At 48.1% G+C, this 16,615-nt stretch overlaps 6 protein-coding genes across 7 annotated transcripts; 3 read left to right on the top strand and 3 right to left on the bottom strand.

Moving 5' to 3' along the window:
* Window positions 1-1,047: 1,047 nt before the first annotated feature.
* H257_07446 (hypothetical protein) lies at window positions 1,048-1,984 on the bottom strand (the record flags this gene model as incomplete). The annotated part of the gene is made up of 4 exons (XM_009832974.1): window positions 1,048-1,332; window positions 1,404-1,575; window positions 1,637-1,896; window positions 1,952-1,984. 4 exons carry the CDS (start codon window positions 1,982-1,984, stop codon window positions 1,048-1,050), a joined length of 750 nt encoding a protein of 249 aa, XP_009831276.1.
* A 522-nt stretch (window positions 1,985-2,506) lies between these two features.
* Window positions 2,507-4,890, top strand: H257_07445 (hypothetical protein). Its single transcript, XM_009832973.1, has 9 exons — window positions 2,507-2,979; window positions 3,028-3,213; window positions 3,262-3,390; window positions 3,447-3,551; window positions 3,609-3,774; window positions 3,841-3,996; window positions 4,046-4,188; window positions 4,244-4,346; window positions 4,415-4,890. The coding sequence occupies exons 1-9, from the start codon at window positions 2,548-2,550 to the stop codon at window positions 4,741-4,743; spliced, it is 1,749 nt and encodes a 582-aa protein (XP_009831275.1). The 5' UTR covers window positions 2,507-2,547; the 3' UTR covers window positions 4,744-4,890.
* Window positions 4,891-5,021: 131 nt separating this feature from the next.
* Window positions 5,022-5,866, bottom strand: H257_07444 (hypothetical protein). Its single transcript, XM_009832972.1, has 6 exons — window positions 5,849-5,866; window positions 5,725-5,805; window positions 5,536-5,678; window positions 5,402-5,486; window positions 5,273-5,347; window positions 5,022-5,231 (listed from the first exon to the last, which is right to left on the bottom strand). Exons 1-6 carry the CDS (start codon window positions 5,849-5,851, stop codon window positions 5,151-5,153), a joined length of 468 nt encoding a protein of 155 aa, XP_009831274.1. The 5' UTR covers window positions 5,852-5,866; the 3' UTR covers window positions 5,022-5,150.
* A 79-nt stretch (window positions 5,867-5,945) lies between these two features.
* On the top strand, window positions 5,946-9,552 carry H257_07443. Of its 2 annotated transcripts, XM_009832970.1 has the most exons (15): window positions 5,946-6,674; window positions 6,739-6,931; window positions 6,990-7,126; window positions 7,176-7,489; window positions 7,554-7,788; window positions 7,863-8,014; window positions 8,088-8,176; window positions 8,242-8,357; window positions 8,412-8,458; window positions 8,538-8,658; window positions 8,708-8,735; window positions 8,802-8,890; window positions 8,957-9,184; window positions 9,232-9,267; window positions 9,326-9,552. In XM_009832970.1, exons 1-15 carry the CDS (start codon window positions 5,970-5,972, stop codon window positions 9,518-9,520), a joined length of 2,685 nt encoding a protein of 894 aa, XP_009831272.1. In that variant the 5' UTR covers window positions 5,946-5,969; the 3' UTR covers window positions 9,521-9,552. The 2 variants fall into 2 exon arrangements, with proteins under 2 accessions (XP_009831272.1, XP_009831273.1); XM_009832971.1 differs by having other exon boundaries at window positions 8,957-9,267.
* A 726-nt stretch (window positions 9,553-10,278) lies between these two features.
* On the top strand, window positions 10,279-10,721 carry H257_07442 (hypothetical protein; the record flags this gene model as incomplete). Its single annotated transcript, XM_009832969.1, has 1 exon — window positions 10,279-10,721. The coding sequence occupies exon 1, from the start codon at window positions 10,284-10,286 to the stop codon at window positions 10,719-10,721; it is 438 nt and encodes a 145-aa protein (XP_009831271.1). The 5' UTR covers window positions 10,279-10,283.
* Window positions 10,722-13,533: 2,812 nt separating this feature from the next.
* H257_07441 (hypothetical protein) lies at window positions 13,534-14,829 on the bottom strand (the record flags this gene model as incomplete). Its single annotated transcript, XM_009832968.1, has 4 exons — window positions 13,534-13,789; window positions 13,849-14,033; window positions 14,099-14,413; window positions 14,473-14,829. 4 exons carry the CDS (start codon window positions 14,827-14,829, stop codon window positions 13,534-13,536), a joined length of 1,113 nt encoding a protein of 370 aa, XP_009831270.1.
* Window positions 14,830-16,615: the final 1,786 nt, after the last annotated feature.

The following is a 16,615-nucleotide window of genomic DNA, read 5'->3' as shown; positions in this document are numbered from 1 at the left end:
CTAAGCTTACGTAGTATATACTATTAATATCAGTATTGTAGGCATACTACGGTAATGTACTGACAGTGATGCGACTTGGTGATGGCTCTCCATTTTCTAACGTAGTACACAATGTATGCATGTCGAACATACTGGCACGAGTCATAATGTAAGCGCCCAGCACACCTTCACTAACGTAAGTATACTATTAATACTAGTAACGTTAGTAATTACAAGTAGTAGTATACTATTTTCATAGTATACTACTAATACTTGTAATATTGCGCAGCATACTATTTTAATAGTATGCTGCGTACTATTTTAATAGTATGCTGCGCAATATTACAAGTATTAGTAGTATACTATGAAAATAGTATACTACTACTTGTAATTACTAACGTTACTAGTATTAATAGTATACTTACGTTAGTGAAGGTGTGCTGGGCGCTTACATTATGACTCGTGCCAGTATGTTCGACATGCATACATTGTGTACTACGTTAGAAAATGGAGAGCCATCACCAAGTCGCATCACTGTCAGTACATTACCGTAGTATGCCTACAATACTGATATTAATAGTATATACTACGTAAGCTTAGTTTACATGAAAGTTCTGTATGCGTGGAATAACGCAAGGACTACCTGTAAGGCAATAACCATAACAATACATCAAGTCTTCTCAAAAAAGAGTTTAACGTTAGCGATCTCCCTATTAGGGGCTAGAAGTGGCGAGATACGTGTGTTTTGTGTTGGTCAAGAGGACATATAATCAAATATGGCAATTATTGGTAATACATTTATTTGATTGGACCGTCCAAAATAAATGGAAATAGAAGTAAATGAAGGCTAAGATGAAGTCGTCAAGCCGGTTATATACTGTACTACGTAGTACTTCGAAGTAATAAAGAAGAATGCCATCCAGCACTTTTCTGAATTGAAATGCCCATATGCAATGGTGCTTGTCCCAATACCTAAGGAGGCGATAGATTGCTGTGAATCAGTCACGGCAATGATGAAACACGTCGATGGTATATGATAGTTTAAAGCACCATTGAAAGTCGAACGCATCAGCACCCTTCGACGTTGGACGGGAATATATCCACCGATTGCAACCACTCGACGTGTTGATAGGCGTCGGCGTCGTCTGGTTCCTCGGCTGTGTGCATCACATTGTCCCATATGAAATCCGTATCCATCCAACAAGAGGCCGTAGACAGGTCCAAATCTTGGAGATTCCAAATGTCCGACTCCACAAAGGGTAAGCTACTGCCACTGGGATGTCGTGAGGGCGACTTTTTAGGGGAGGGGGGTGACGTCTGTGGTGTGGGGACTAAGTTGGATATCTTGGCTTTCTACCAGGGACAACCAGTCAATCATAACGTTATTCGGTATGCAGTCAAGCCAGACTTGTTAGAAGGTGTACCTTGACGCTGGCATGCCAGTGGTTCTTGACGGCATTGTCGGTTCGACCTGGCAACTTCTCGGCAATGAGGGACCAGCGATTTCCATGTTCAACTTGCAACGCCACAAGCAGTTTGTCTTCTTCGGGAGTCCATGCCGCCTTGCAGATAGAAGGGTTCAATTGATTGCACCATCTACGTGCACACTTGTTGTGAGGTGTCAAGTGGGTTGTGTACTGAGTAATCTTCGTCATACCTTTCGCGACATTGTTTTCCACTTCGACCAGGAAGGTACGACGCAATTACACCCCACTTGTGGGGGCCTAGCCCCCGTACCAATGACATCATGGCTTGGTCTTCTGCGTCGGTCCATGGCTGCTTCCCCATTGACTTTTGCGAGAGCAGCTTCCACCGGTGCTGACAGTCTCGGATTGTTTTGCTCGAGCCAAAGAGGTGTAACACCCCCCGCCACTGCTTGCCGCCGTGGAGATACACATAGTCGCGGAGGGTTTGATCCTACAGATGGAATATTCAACGTTAGTTTGGCGACAGGCGGGGGGTACTGTATCACTTCGATGGGCGTCCACTGGGCGGTAGGGGCCATGGTAAAAATTGAAAAATGGTGTGGCGATGTGCCTACGTCGCACAGTATGCCGAGTGGATTGTCGTACCAGAATAAAAAACGAGTCATGGTGACATGTCCTCCGAGCTAGAATCGAAAAGCCTGCGAAATGTAGTTTTTCGGTGACCGATGTGGAACAGAAGGTTCGAAATCATCATCGAACCTCAATGCATGGGACACGACACCAGTGGGATTTGGGTGCGTTTACTTACCCGGTGGTAAATATACATGGGACAAGACGGAATTCCAAGTTTTCGCCTGTGGTTGTCGTACATATATACAGCATGATGCCCGGTAACAACGCGCCCACTGCATTGGACACGGGGGGGGATTGTGAAAACTGAGGGGAATTGTAGGGTGCGAGCGCTATGGGGGCGTACATATACAAGTAGGTTTGACGGTATGATTGCTCATATTTACGTTGTTGAAGTATTCATGCATAACGGTCTTGAACTGAGTGATACCTTAGCACGTATGATTACTGACAAATGTGTATACCCCCTTAGCACGTCCAAGAATAGATTGACCCACGCGGGACGAGGCGCATGGTCCTGAAAACAAGCGATGACACTGCCGACGCAAGTGCTGCCAAGTGGACGCTGCCACGTGAGCAAGCTGCATCCACGGACGTCCGGTGTCCGAATTGCGGAGCCACACACCCAAACCCCGACCTGGCAGACACGTATCGGCATTGCCACAGTTGCGCCAAAGTCCTGCGCGAGTCCTCGGTGTGTGTGTTGCCCCATCTCCAGCGCAATCAAAGTCGGAGGGCGTTTGAAGGGCAGAATCGGCTGGCGGTCATTGCAGCGTCGTTCGGTCACGCCTCCGACTCAAAACGAGCCATTGCAGTGTTGGCCGAAGTCCAAGCGCTTGTGGCGCACTCAACCACCCACAGTCGACTCCACCTCCCCGCGGGCACGCCGTTAATGTCTAGTTATTTCTCCAAATATGCCGACCCTGCCCCCAGCGAGCGCAAGGTGTGTCGCCCTCGCGAACCCTTCTCGTGAAAAGTTGGTGATGGCTAGGTGCTTTGCTTGCGCTACGTTGTCCCCAACTTAAACCCCGACTTGACTCGACACGGTGAAGTGCGGTGCGAGGCGGGGACTGACGGCGCCTTGGTATTGCCGCTGACTTTGCACTTTGCGGTCGACAGCTTGCCAAAGCTATGGATTAACCGGGCAACATATGGTCACCGCCACTCCATCACCCCGGTAGATGCATAGTCAAGTCTATTCTTAGTGACAAAAAGGGGGTGACAGGGACTTGTATTTGATGTGGCGGAACGGCTGACGGGGCTGGCCGATCTCAACGGAGGCGACTTCGTATCGGTGGCTGCCACGACCGACCTCACAACCTTGTTTGGTGAGCCATGCGACGCCATTGCCAAGGTAAAAAACAAAATCTTACACCACGTTGTTGTGGTATTGATGTGCGAGAGGGGTAGACCCTATCTGTCGAGTATGAGATCATCGGGCGGTCCGGCCAAGCGAGGCAGTATGAACTCGACGGCCACCTTGTGCAAGCGATAGTCATCCAAAACCTCCCCGTGGTGGGATGATGATCATCCTCATCTTTCGTAACAACCAACCAAACGACTTTATTGTAGGTCGGTCCCGGGGTGTTGATTGAACGGGCAGAGTACGGCTGGTTGCCCAAAGACTTGGATATGAAATTAACTGAAGTACACGCCAAAGCCAAGCTATCGACGTGCTCCGACGACTTGTCCAAGTGGCAAGCCCTTCGAAATGCCAACTCATCGCCCTGCCATCTGCGTACGTAACGACCCCCCCCCGCCCTTCCACATGAAAAGATAAAACAAATAAACAAATGGACTATAGCGGTGGCAGCCGTTCTTCAAGCTCGAATAGACAAGGCGCAGGTGCCAGGATCTGAATTGAATATTGGCACGGACGAGAACTTGAATGCACTCTTTGGAGACCCGTGCCCTGGCCTTTCTCGATTCCTCGTCGTAGAGTACTCCCTTTTGGGCTACGGTAACAACAGCCCACATCAATGTGCAATATGGATCACAATTCTTCACAGGGGAGACTGGATCGGACGATGAAATCATCAAGAAAGGAGGTGGTCAAAGCCGGAACTTTTGCATGTGCAAAGGGGGAAAGCTGCGACTTCACGTGACGGCCGAAGGCTTTTTGGTCAAACCCATGTCCATTTCCAGCCAAGAGGTCCACACCATTCTCTGGATATGTTCCAGGGTTACAGTGTGTGTTGTGTGCGCAGGTGTTTCCCTCGTTAATAGTGTCCAGGGCGTATTTTGGACATCCCACCAATGTGCTCAAAACATTTGACGTGACCGAGCCTGTGGGGGTACTCGCGGCCAAAGGTACCGAACGTAGTGGTCACACGACGACACAGAACAACATGTGATGGTTCCCTTGGTTGTGTCTACAGGCAATGCCGCGAAATCGCTGGTCATATCGAGGCAAATGGATTTGGTGGCGGCCTTCGGCGACCCCTGCCGAGGCATTCGCAAGGCGCTAACGGTCAACTATCAAGTGCTGGGTATGGGGGGAACCCTTGTGCTGCGCATTACGGACGCAAACCGCTTGGCCGGGGGGCTCGTGCTGGGGTACCCCCTCGATAAAGTCGACGGGGGTGTGGACGGCAAGATGGGGTTCTCAGAACGCCTAGCCATTTCCACAACCCAAACCACCAAACCAACTGCCCGCGAACGGATGCAGAGCAGTGCTAGCCAGCGCCTCTGGTCGTCGTCGAAATGAAGATACCGGTATGAAAAAGTGTTTTTATTATTATTCTGGATTCGGTACAGATTTCCATACCCGAATTTTGGCAGTTTAATGCCAATTCACAATACGGTACTACTGGTATACTGTACCTTGTTTTGCCTTTTTAATCATGAGTATTACTATTAATAGTACTAACGTTAACGTAATACTAACAGTAAGTTACTTTATAGCTTACACATGCAAGGCTGCCGTGGGTGTGTGAAAGGAGGGGGGTACCCAGTTCTTCGAGCGTACATTCGTCAGAAACTATAGTAGTGTGGACAAGAAGTCCGGGGAGTATTTATTCACTTCATCCTTAGTTTCAAGTAAAAATTGAACACAGATATCGCCTTAGCCACCAAAAACAAAACAGTCTATGGGGTGGTCGTATTGTCCGTGGTTTATGGCGCACGCTGGCGGACTCCGCGCTTTTCCAACTTTTGCATGCGCTTGGACACGGCTGCGTCGCCGCCAGTCTTGTCCTAGCGACATGAGAAGGAAGGAACGCGGGAATTCTGCCTACCTCGGACGAAGCTCCTTGGGGAAAGAAGAATCCAATCGCCTTCTTGCCCACGTAGTAGAACACATACCCCGGCACCTACACCCCAATGACGTCGTGACCAGCTGGCGTTGGTGCGATGACAACACGTACCACCAGGTACAAGTACCAAAAGTAGTCGGACACGATCGTGCCAATTTGAACCACCAGCGTCACGAGCAGCACATCCATGGCATACCTAGCCTGCCCGGTGAGAAGGATGGGAGCGCTGGGATAGGTCGTTTTACTCGTTGTTCGTGCCTTCCAGGGCAGAACCCACGGCCATGGTGTAGCTAGCGTATGTTGCGGTCAATATGAGAGCGTACCCCGTAGCATGCCAGGTAGAGAACGTGGCAAAGTGCCACAGAACACGGTACAGTAGATACACCACCTATCATTTCGTAGGTCATGGCTAGATTTGTGGAGATCATACGTACGTTCACGGCCAAGATGGATTGGTTCAGCCTGGCGCTGAGTTCGGACCCAGCCTTTTGTGCCTTCTTCGCCGACTGGCCTGCCTACACTCCATCGATCATGTGTGCGCCGTCCGACCACTCGTACCATGACGCGTTGCGGCTGTTGGAATTCAAAATAACTTTTGTGACAACATCGCTCAGAATAGTCATGTATGTGCGATATCGTTCAGATTAGCGAAGTTGAAGAGACACTTGGCGGAACGATCATGATCGTGCGTGCGATAACGACGTCGACAGCGGCGGCCGAGCGCCGAACAAGGCTCCTTAAAGAGGCCGTCCGAGTCCAAATGATCAGCCTGGCCATGAGTCGCGGGTTGACTTCGGTGGAAGCAGCGAGTCATGTCGACGGAACCATGATGAGCACACGGGAACAACAGCGAGTGTCCGCGTCCTTGGTCGACGCACCCGAGTCGGAGGAGAACCAAGCACCACCATCATCCAACCTGATCAGGGAAATAGTTGGCACAGATGATGTTATCGATTCCACGGCCGTGGCGTGTCGACCGCGAAGCTCGGCTGAGTCCGTGGAACTCTCGTCGAAGCCCAGCCATCCTCCGAACCCACACCAACCCGAGGGCCTTGACGGGGATGCGTCTGCCTTACAGTACACTGACCAAGCTGCACAGGAGTTGATGCACCAGGAACTGAGTGCCTTGACAGCGACCGAGCTGCGAAAGATTGTGCAGAATCATTCTGCCCACCACTCCGACGCCGTCGACTCACGGCTTGAGCGCGACAGCGCAGCGGCGGTGGAAGTGAACGCGCTGGCCGACTCGATGAGCCTCAACAACCAGCTGGATGACGACATGATCCACCGCGTAAAACATCTGTCGATGTGCCAGCAGCAACAGCTGTCCGCCATCGTCCATAAGCAATCGCTGCTCCACGTCACCACCCAAGTCCTCGACATGGTCCGTTCTCTATCTACCACACACACGGGATTGGTTGTCATGTGACAACGTTCGTGTACTGTAGGTGCACTACATGGTGTTTATCAGTGTGTTTGTGATCGTGAGCATGCACGGGCGCCACGACGACTCGCCGTACAAAATGACATTAAGTCTCATGGATCAACTCCAAGACAAGCCATGGCCTTCCCGAGTTACGTCAGTCACCAAGACCTTTCGCGACAACGTCGACTGCATCGACGAGCTGTACGACTATTTGCGTAAGTGGAGGAATAGTCAGATGTAACTTTATTGCACTTCGACATGGCCTTCCTGTAGTGGGTGGTTTCTACGACGTCGTGTACTCTGGGGGGTCTTTTGATGGGGACAACCAATTTCCATCGGGCAACACGTACAGCTCCAGGGGAGTCCTGGGGGGGTACGGGGAAATCTGGGGGCCCATCCGCATTGGCCAGGTTATCTCCACCAAACCACTACCCAGCTAAACGACTACTGTAACTGTAGGTGCGCGTTGTCGGCGTCGAGTGCACTGGCATGCTGATCGAGTCTTCGTTCTTGCGCAACGAATCGACAAAGTGCTTTCCCGAATACAGCGCCGCCACAGCCAGCCAAGACTCGTATGGTCTGCACGGCGCCACGTACTCTTACGATGCCGGCCCAGCGTCCATCGAACCCTCGTTCATCTCTCATTCCGCCAGGGTGTACCCTGCCCCTTCCTTCAATATCTACTTACCCAACCACGAAAATGCTCTGTGCAATTTGGACACACTGGAGCACTGTGACGTGTACGACCAGTTAGCCGCCCTCAAACACTCCAAGTAAAGCGAGCCACCATATTCCCCTTCAATCTACTCGGCCACTACAAATAACTCGCCCTTGTAGATTTTTCGATCGGGCAACTCGCGCCGTGTTCATTGACATGACTGTTTACAACAGAAATGTGCGAGACGTATCGCTGGTGCGGCTGTATGTGGAAGCGTACCCTTCTGGGGGGATGGAGCCCCGCGGACTGTTCCAAACCGAACGGTTATACGCGTACAGTTCGTCCGAGGACGCTGTCAAACTCGTGGGCGAAGCGCTGGTGCTTGTGGCTGTCACGCACCAACTGTATCGCATGGTATGATGTTTATATATATATTGTATCCCAGTCAATTATGATATATATATCGTATTTATCACTCGTGTGTGTAGTATATGTACCCACCCCTCGTGCAGCACGCGTCCAACCACTTGCACGTGTTCAACTTGGGCTTGTTTTACGTAATTGCCGTGTTCAAAGTACTGTCGTACCAATCGTTGCCCGACATAGCTACGATTTCGGCGACAGAGTTTCTGAATTTTCGGTACAATAACTAGTGGTTACTACATGTTACTACATACTATTGATACTAGTCGTTGCTAAGAGAGTTGCTGTAGACAATCCGCCGAGTACTTTTGGATTGCCGAAGCTGTGGCCAGCGTTGTGTGCCTCTTGGCATGGATCAAGCTGTTTTACTATTTATCATGTACAGTACTTATTATATTGGATGGCATTTATGACTATGAATTAATTATTGCACAATCATATTAGTCGTGCCTAAGTTTGCCCAACTGATGAAAACCATCACGAAAGCGTCGAAAGAAATGCTGGGGCTTATGCTCATCTTTATGATTTCCCTTGTCGGGTCCGCCATGGCATTTAATATGGTAAACAATATGGACGACGCTTGAACTATGAATTAACACCACTTGTGTTGGTAGACTTTTGGCATGCGGCTGTACAACTACCACACGTTTTGGCGCAGTTTGTACGATACCTCTAGGATACACCTTGCCCTTCCAAAAGTGATATATATGTGTAACAATGATATATATCATTTCGTGTAGTTTGACGTTGGTCCAAGTGATCATCAACAAGGTCGAATTTGAAGACCTCGTGGAAACCAACCAAGTGCTCGGACCAGTCTTTTTCTGCGTATTTGTCACGTTGATGCTGTTTGTGATTTTGGTACGAACAATGTCCAGTCGTATGTTCGTATGACGTGGCACGCTGCTAGAACATGTTTATCGTCATCATCACCGACGGTATGCTGCTGCCCTACGTATTTCTCCACAACAACTACATAATATAAAGGACCAATTCTCCTGTAGCATACATTGACGCCCAAAGGGAGCTCGAAGTGATGCAAGACATCCAGTTGAACGTGACGTCGGCCGAAATACTCGACCACCTCCTGCACGTAAGCCAATATATATATATATATATATATTCATTCCATCTGGACAACTAACATGCTGAGTTCAAGGATGTGGTGCTCAAGCTACAGTGGGTTGGCCCGCATGTTTTCCAGCCATTGTACAAGATGAGTGTTCGAGTGCACAAGGCGTACTACGCCCAAAGAAACGACACCACGAGCGACAATAAAATTGGTGTACATGTCCACGATGGCACGGTGGCAGCGGAGTTGGAGGCGCTGGTTCGAATGAAACATGGCGCGTTGCATCAGACCAAGCCCATACAACACCAACACGAGGTACTCAATTGTGAGTAAGGAGATTATTAACTAGTAGTACTACCTAGTCGTTCAACGGGGTGGCGATACCGGTTGAGTCGGAGGTAGGTTGGTTCCTATCTCGGTGTTGTAGATGGCGAGTCATAATGCTTTGAGCATTAGGAAAGCACCCACGATGATGCGCAAGCAGACGACCGTCAAGCCAGTACATTCGCAGTCATTGCAACCGAGGCCGCTGACTACGTGGCCGCGGCGAAGCTAGTGCTAGCAACCCTTGACCCTGCCATCGACCAAGCCAAAGTCCAAGCATTCCATGACCATTTGGACACGTGGCTTGACTTCGCGCAGTATAAATAGCAACATAATATACAGACACGACACAAAACCGACAATTTTTTATCGCGTGATTGGATAACCGACATAAAGTCGTCCTTTCATTGGTCATAGCGTTCCATCCATTGGTCGAGAATATTTTCGTATATAATACTGGCGTTTGAGAAATCTGTCTATTAGACAGATTTCGCAAACGCCAGTACTATTCTATCCGCAACCTAAAATTTAGAACCCGGATAGGTTGCAACCTTGTGCGTTGCGAACTTCGCAAATCATCCGTGTTCAGAGCGACGTCCTTCTACCACAAATGACATACTCATGAGACTCTAATGCGATTCACCTCGCCATCCCAGGCTGTCACCATGGATGCATGATCAAACAAAACACAAGCGCATCCGGTTACACTAGAAAATCCACCATTTATGCGGATACAGCAAAATGGGGAATCCGCTGCAAAATTGGCAAATTTTACAGCGGCTTTAATTATTTATAACAGGTTCAGTTCTATCCTTATCGAATTTGAGAGGATAGGTTGCGGTTAAAATAGAACTGACGTTTGCGAAATCTGTCTAATGTTCGAGCTGCACGTATCTTTTGTCGGGTGACCCCTGTATATATTTGTTTCAAGGCGCCAGAATTGTTGAGGCAGTCATAAGAAATTCAGGTGTAGTGAGAAATACATCAAGGTGGGTTCCCGTAGCTGCCTTTGTCGTAACCGATACTAGTATGTGACATATACCCCCTGCAAAACCGTTACGCGTTGCAACGGCCAATGCATATCAAAACTATGAGGGAGATGCGGGGCGCGGGGGTGGCGCGTTCTGAGCGCCGGATAGAGCTCGTGCAATCGGTACTTCATGCCCAGATCGTGCAGCAAGGCGTGAACCGGGGTATGAGTGCCAACGCCGCGACTGCCGAAGCCGGCGGGACCTTGCCTCGATCTTTGTCATCATTTCAACGCGTCAAGTCGTCGTTTCCTTCGTTGGTCGTACCAGAATTCACCCCAATCACAACCTTGACCAATCCCTCCGTCCAGATGCAACCTTCATCGCGTGCGACAATGCCTCATGACGCCCCCCTTCCAGACCACCTCCACGGTCCCCTATTTATGCACCTAAGTCAGAGTTGGAAAGGTCGAGACCTTGTAGCTCCTGATGATACGACGGTACCAGCAGTGCGCATCCTCCCACCCCCTCGTCTCCATCTACCATCGAGGATTGTATGAGGCAACTTAGCCAAATGTCGTCGCACGACCTGCGAACCCTCGCCCGGCAATCTAGTCGGTCCGAAGTGGGGGGTGGTGACGTGGCACTGTAGTCGACCAGACCCTCGTGAAAGATCTGGCTGTGACTCTTGGTAGTGGCGAGTTGACACCGGATGTGATGACACCTGTAAAGAACTTGACGTCGACGCAGCACAAGAAATTGAGGGCGTTGGTTAAAGATTAGTGGTTCAAAGAGATGAGCAAGTTGCAGAGAAATGCAGGCATCGTTGTAGAGCTTGCACATAATCTCATTCGAACATACGTGGCCGTTAGTGGGGCGCCTGGTCCAGAGGCGTCCCGACGGTTCTGCATGTGCTCAACTTGGTATGTGGGGTCAGTACATGTCGTTGCCGTATCCCGACGAAATCAATCCCCACACGTTTCTTGACATTGGGTACGAACCTCAATTTGTTCTGGATGAACAAACAATCCTGGAGATTGTATGTTTGTGCTACGATACCGGGGAAAGTGCACAATCCTTGGGCTGCGCTTTGCTTGTCTGGCGGACACACCAGCGCCATAGTGTGGTGCCACAGTACTTTGTATTGGACTCTGTGGGCTCTGCAAGGTAACACCATCACAAGTGATACTTAATAAGTACACGAAAAAGTGTAAATCGGACGTTACAGTGCCTTAAGCTCAAGTGACTAAAGTAATAATCCATTTCAAATTCCCTTGACACCAACTATGCGTATACGCTGTACTGTAGCCGATGTACGTTCCGGGGCGCTTTGTATTGATTGCATGTGTATGTAATACGTAGTACTACGGTACCGACTTGAGATGCTTGAAGAATAATCTGCAAAGTGGAAAAATCATACAATATACACTGTTGTAATGAAGTGTATAATTTATAATAACTAACAGTACACATAGTAAAATGTTACTATATGGTGCATTTCATCTAAATGCATCCCCACCGGCTGGTGTAAACGTAGAACTGCAAAATCCAGTTTGTGGGGTGATAGCTGTAAAATTAGTACAGCACTTCACACCCATTCCACACCGGTTGGCCGAAATGGTAGTCCTGATGGAGCAAACACGCGCAGGACGCCCGCTGGTGATGGAGGTTTTGGAGCTCTCACCAATCGAGAATTTAGTGCGGCAGGGTTGGCTTACATTAAGATGCATATACATGCTGTCGGCGTGGTCGAGGACATCGGGATGGCATACGTATTTGAAGAAGTTTATTGGGAACTCAATCGCATAGACTGTAAAGGAGCCAACAGATCTGTTGAGAAATCTGTGTTTATGGAGCGTTTACATCATGATGTCAAATTTATTGGCAACCGGTGTGGGTCTGAAAAATGTAAAATTTGCTGATGTACTCCGTAGTAATGATGTACTACGTTGTACTTTGAAGAAAGACTACAGATCGGCCATCCTCAGGAGGAGACGTTTTAGTTTAAACGTCTCGGTTGAACCAACGTATTTTTGACGTTAAATCATTTTTTGTTACGTTCGTTTTATCTGGTAATTAGGTTAAACGTCCTGAATATTCCGGATACAAAGGAAACCTTCATACGGATAAGTGATGTATACAAAGACCAAGATATACTTGATGCTCCTTTTCAGCCAAAATGTACCTGGCTCCATATATTTCCATATAAAAAGGCTGGTTGGTTTAAATTATATTACTCGATCAATTTTTCACCAATCGAAAATTTGAACCGCAACTTTTGTTGGCCTTGTCCAGTTCTATCGTTATTACGGCTTATTTTCCTAAAAAATATAAATACAAAGTTGGAATAGCTGTCGAAAAACAAGGCATTTTTTTGTAGTCTTTAGATGAAATGCACCATACGTATTCTGGTGCATTTCATGTAACTGCAAAGACAACAAAAAAATGCCTTGTTTTTCGACACCTACTCCAACTTTGTATTGATATATTTTTTAGGAAAATAAGCCGTAATAACGATAGAACTGGACAAGCCCAACAGAAGTTACGGTTCGGATTTTCGATTGGTGAAAAATTGGTCGAATAATAGAATTTAAACCAACCGGTCTTTTTGTATGGAAATATATGGAGCCAGGCACATTTGGCCGAAATGGTGCATCAAATATATCTTGGTCTGCGTGGGTTTAACTGAAAGTACCGAGGCGTTTAAACTAAAACATCTATGGCCGATCTGTACAGTCCGTAAAGAAATTATAGACGCACCCTAAATTTTTCCAGTTTGAAAGGAGTACCGTACTATTTTGTTGATCACTTGTTCTCAGTTCACTTGAAACTGTTACAAAACTTGGCCCGCAAAAGCATTTGGGCACAGTCTCAATCATTCTCAAGAAATCTACAATTTTCAAAGGAGTTGATGCGAACTGTTTGTATCAATACGCTCCCCGCCTCGACCACAGAGCCGAAAACATGGACGACGAATTGGTTGGAGCCTATAGTCGTCAACCTTGCATATTTTCACCGATTGCGCTAACATTTATGCGAAATATATTGGTCATGTCACGAAATATAGTGGATATTTGCGAATCTAACTGAGCAAATCACGAAATATACTGACAGTCCACGAAATATAAAGAGTGAATTCGACGTTCCCACGAAATTAAATGCCGAAGTCACGAAACATAATGAAGCTCCACGAATTTAAATGGGATTCCACGAAATATACCAGATAATTTTCGAAATTAACCGCAAAATGGTGTACACAAAGTTCAATTATACTTGATTTGAATATACCATCGATACTGTTGCATCAATCACTAGGTTACGTTATCGATCGATACTGCATATTACTACTACAGTAGAAGTGTGGACACAGAATTACTGTGTCGCGCTCTGGTGCATCACGTCCATGAAATGTTGTCGCCAAGGCAAGAACTCCTCATGCCCCCCTCGGATCATTTCGCGCCGCAAGTACGCGCCCTTGAGGCCGTCGTCGATGCCCGTTAAATCGACGCCCTTCAACGTCGCGAACTCGTCCACACTCATAAACCCGGTGGCGGGTCGAAATAGCTGCGACACACGGCTGACTGAGCGCAGCACGATGTGTGTTGGCGATACCTGCCGAACCTCGGTCCTACAAGCAACGGAAAAGCTAAGCCTATGGTCCAGAACAACCCCGAACGAAATACACACCACAACATGTCATGCCGCTGCTTGCGGAGGGGGTGGCATATGTATAATTCGTCGTGTTCGACTTGCCGCATGACCATGATGAGCCGGTCGGCTTCGACGAAGTGCCCTTGGAGCCAGTTCACGAAATTTCCTGTGGGTGTGATCGTGTGGAACTGTCGAGTGTTGGCTGTGATCTCTTGTACCACCTAACCAAACAACACAAAGGTCAGGTTGATCCTCTCCATTCGTCCGACTACTGTATGTACAGTACCTGGTAAGGACTTGTCGCTTCGACATAATGCGGGAAATTCACCGCCAGCATGTTGGTCTCGACCAGGCGTCGAAACATTTGCACCGTGCCTGGCCATGTGAACTGTATCTGCTCCTTCCACGTAAACACACCGTCGTCTTCTTCCAAGTCAAACTGGACTAACTCGTCGTCATAGCTCACGACAGGAAACAACGAGAACGCCTCGAGTATGTTGTGGTACATTTGCTTCGTGAGCCACTCCTTGCCCAGGATTCGAGCACTCGGGTCGGCCAACAAGGTCGCATTCTGCCACGTATTGCTGCGGGACATGGGCGGCTACATGCACATACGCAATGATCTCACTCGCCTGCTTCTATCGAAATGTGAAAATGTACCTGAATGTTCATCATGACAAAGTGTTGCATGGCCTGCCTGAGGGATTCGAACTCTTGCGTTTGAGTAATCAGTGACTGGCGGTCCGTCAAGACCCGGTGGGCTTCACTTTTGAACACTTTGGCAATGGAATGCCAGGACAACGGACCATCACTTGCTTCACGCGGCGCCATGGACGGCAGCCTGGCTGTTTGAAGGCGGACAAGGATCGACTGAAGATGCACGCACTGTGCTTTGGCAGTCGCCCCGTCAGCAATCATCTTGCGGCGATACTCGCGCTGCTTCTCTCGGAAGTACTGACGCCGAGGGGGAATTTTGTCGGCAATCTCGTACGTGGAGGCGCCTCTGTTAGACGACATGATTGCCTTGACTTCTGCCGATGCGTAGTACAGTACCGATGTGCAATGTGACCTTGAAGTGGAGACACGACATACATATGCATGTTCTTGGTATTCTTGGTTCGACTGATTGGCTGGCTTTTACATTGAATTTTAGTGACAAAGTCAAGCTTCGGCCCGGTCTCAACTTGCTCTTCACCGTACGAAAGCCGAGTCTCCAACGAATTTGAGCGCCTTTTGCCTGACGTCCAAGCTCTCGGTCGTCTCTTGCACAAACAGCTTCCTACAACATCAGCCCTTCCCGACAATACTCGCCCACGCCTCGAAGCGCTTCGCCTGGAATTTCAGCTACCATATTTGAAACTAGCCAATTGGCCTGCGCAATTGAATCAAGTTTTGTCCAATCCAGCGTTTATATTCTACTCTGATTTTTTGTATTTCGGGACAGTGGCACTGGCCCGATTTTACCGCACCACTGTACACGACCTCTGTTCGAAGTGCATGCATGATTCAATGTTATAGTGGGTTATTTTTGGGACAAACCAGAAATAACCAAAATACCCAAATTTTCATCTCCACTGCAGCTCCAAAAGGGGCTGGTCGCGGAATATTTCTGTCCATGTTTCAAGATATTCCGAGCTTTTGATTGGTTAGTACCCAAATTATCCGGATAACACAATCGTTCACGCTTTCCGGAATAACTCAGACATGGAAGCGAGTTTTGAGGCGTGGATGGTCCATCGACGCCTGGAATAGTCCGTTCATGTCTGACACTCATTTTCATAAAAGACGAAAAAGTATTGATCGACATTTTTTGGATTGCGAAAATATTTTGTCCGGATACGTCTCAGTTTCGGACATGGACTTTATCATACCAGCCCCTTTGGGGCTGGTCGGGGATCCCTTTTTATGTTATTCGAGGTCTCTTTATTTAAAAAACGAGACCTCGCATTCTGGGCAAAATCGCAAGACCGAGCAACGAATAATTCCCTCATTAAGACAGTTCCACTGTTGTTTTGACCCGAAATACTCTTTCAATGAGGGAATTATTACATTTGGATACACCCTTTTCGGCAGTAGCCCTGTAACCTGGGACTCCGTCATACCCCCAGTACTGCATCGCTAGTCGCTAACCACTGAGATGCACTTAACCCCTAGTAAAAGGTGAGGTGGTCTGATCATACAAAATTCCATATAAACCTCATTGAAACAGTATTTCGGGTCAAAACAACAGTGGAACTGTTTTAATGAGGGAATTGTACCCGAGCAACCGATGTATAAGAGCATCCCCACCAGTGCGACTGTAAACGCTATTCTACAGTTCTATCCGGATTATTTACAGTTTTTACAACCCCATTGGGCGACATCGGCCAGATTTACAGTCTCCACTGTAAAATACAGTTTTGACGAATTAGCCAATAATATGCTATGCATGGGTATCATGCAGTTGACGGAAAGCCAATAAACACTTTCCTTTGAGCAAATGGATCCTTCAAACGCGCTCGTGACTCACACTTCACTAAATTCGTCGAGTGCATCGGCAGCCCCTACAATATAACGACCTTGACCAAAGCGAGGGTGAGCTTTGCTCCCCGTTTTGTAAATTAGCTGTGAGAACTAGTCAGTCCCTACATAGTCGAGCAGCTTCAGCCTGACTATCCAGGGGCAGGTTGGAATGACGACCTACTATTGACTATAATGGGCGGGAAGGTGGTCAAGGATCTCTCACAAGTGAATTCCACATCATCACCGTCGTCCAAAGCAAACTTATGCCTCCGTGTTCATTTCTGGATACTAGTATGATAGT

Source organism: Aphanomyces astaci, assembly GCF_000520075.1.
Source record: "Aphanomyces astaci strain APO3 unplaced genomic scaffold supercont1.15, whole genome shotgun sequence".
NCBI classification, from domain to species: domain Eukaryota; phylum Oomycota; class Saprolegniomycetes; order Saprolegniales; family Verrucalvaceae; genus Aphanomyces; species Aphanomyces astaci.
This window is presented reverse-complemented; position numbering and strand designations above follow the sequence as displayed.

Excerpts from the sequence above, each read along its gene's own strand:
- H257_07445 (XM_009832973.1), top strand. The coding sequence starts at position 2,548 with ATGGTCCTGAAAACAAGCGATGACACTGCCGACGCAAGTGCTGCCAAG. Across the intron at positions 4,189-4,243 it reads TGTCCATTTCCAGCCAAGAG|GTGTTTCCCTCGTTAATAGT; the intron begins GTCCACACCATT and ends TTGTGTGCGCAG. Across the intron at positions 4,347-4,414 it reads GGGGGTACTCGCGGCCAAAG|GCAATGCCGCGAAATCGCTG; the intron begins GTACCGAACGTA and ends TTGTGTCTACAG.
- H257_07444 (XM_009832972.1), bottom strand. Across the intron at positions 5,348-5,401 it reads TTTGGTACTTGTACCTGGTG|GTGCCGGGGTATGTGTTCTA; the intron begins GTACGTGTTGTC and ends ATTGGGGTGTAG. Across the intron at positions 5,232-5,272 it reads CCCAAGGAGCTTCGTCCGAG|GACAAGACTGGCGGCGACGC; the intron begins GTAGGCAGAATT and ends TCATGTCGCTAG.
- H257_07443 (XM_009832970.1), top strand. The coding sequence starts at position 5,970 with ATGATCGTGCGTGCGATAACGACGTCGACAGCGGCGGCCGAGCGCCGA. Across the intron at positions 6,932-6,989 it reads CGAGCTGTACGACTATTTGC|TGGGTGGTTTCTACGACGTC; the intron begins GTAAGTGGAGGA and ends GCCTTCCTGTAG. Across the intron at positions 9,268-9,325 it reads CGATACCGGTTGAGTCGGAG|GAAAGCACCCACGATGATGC; the intron begins GTAGGTTGGTTC and ends TTTGAGCATTAG.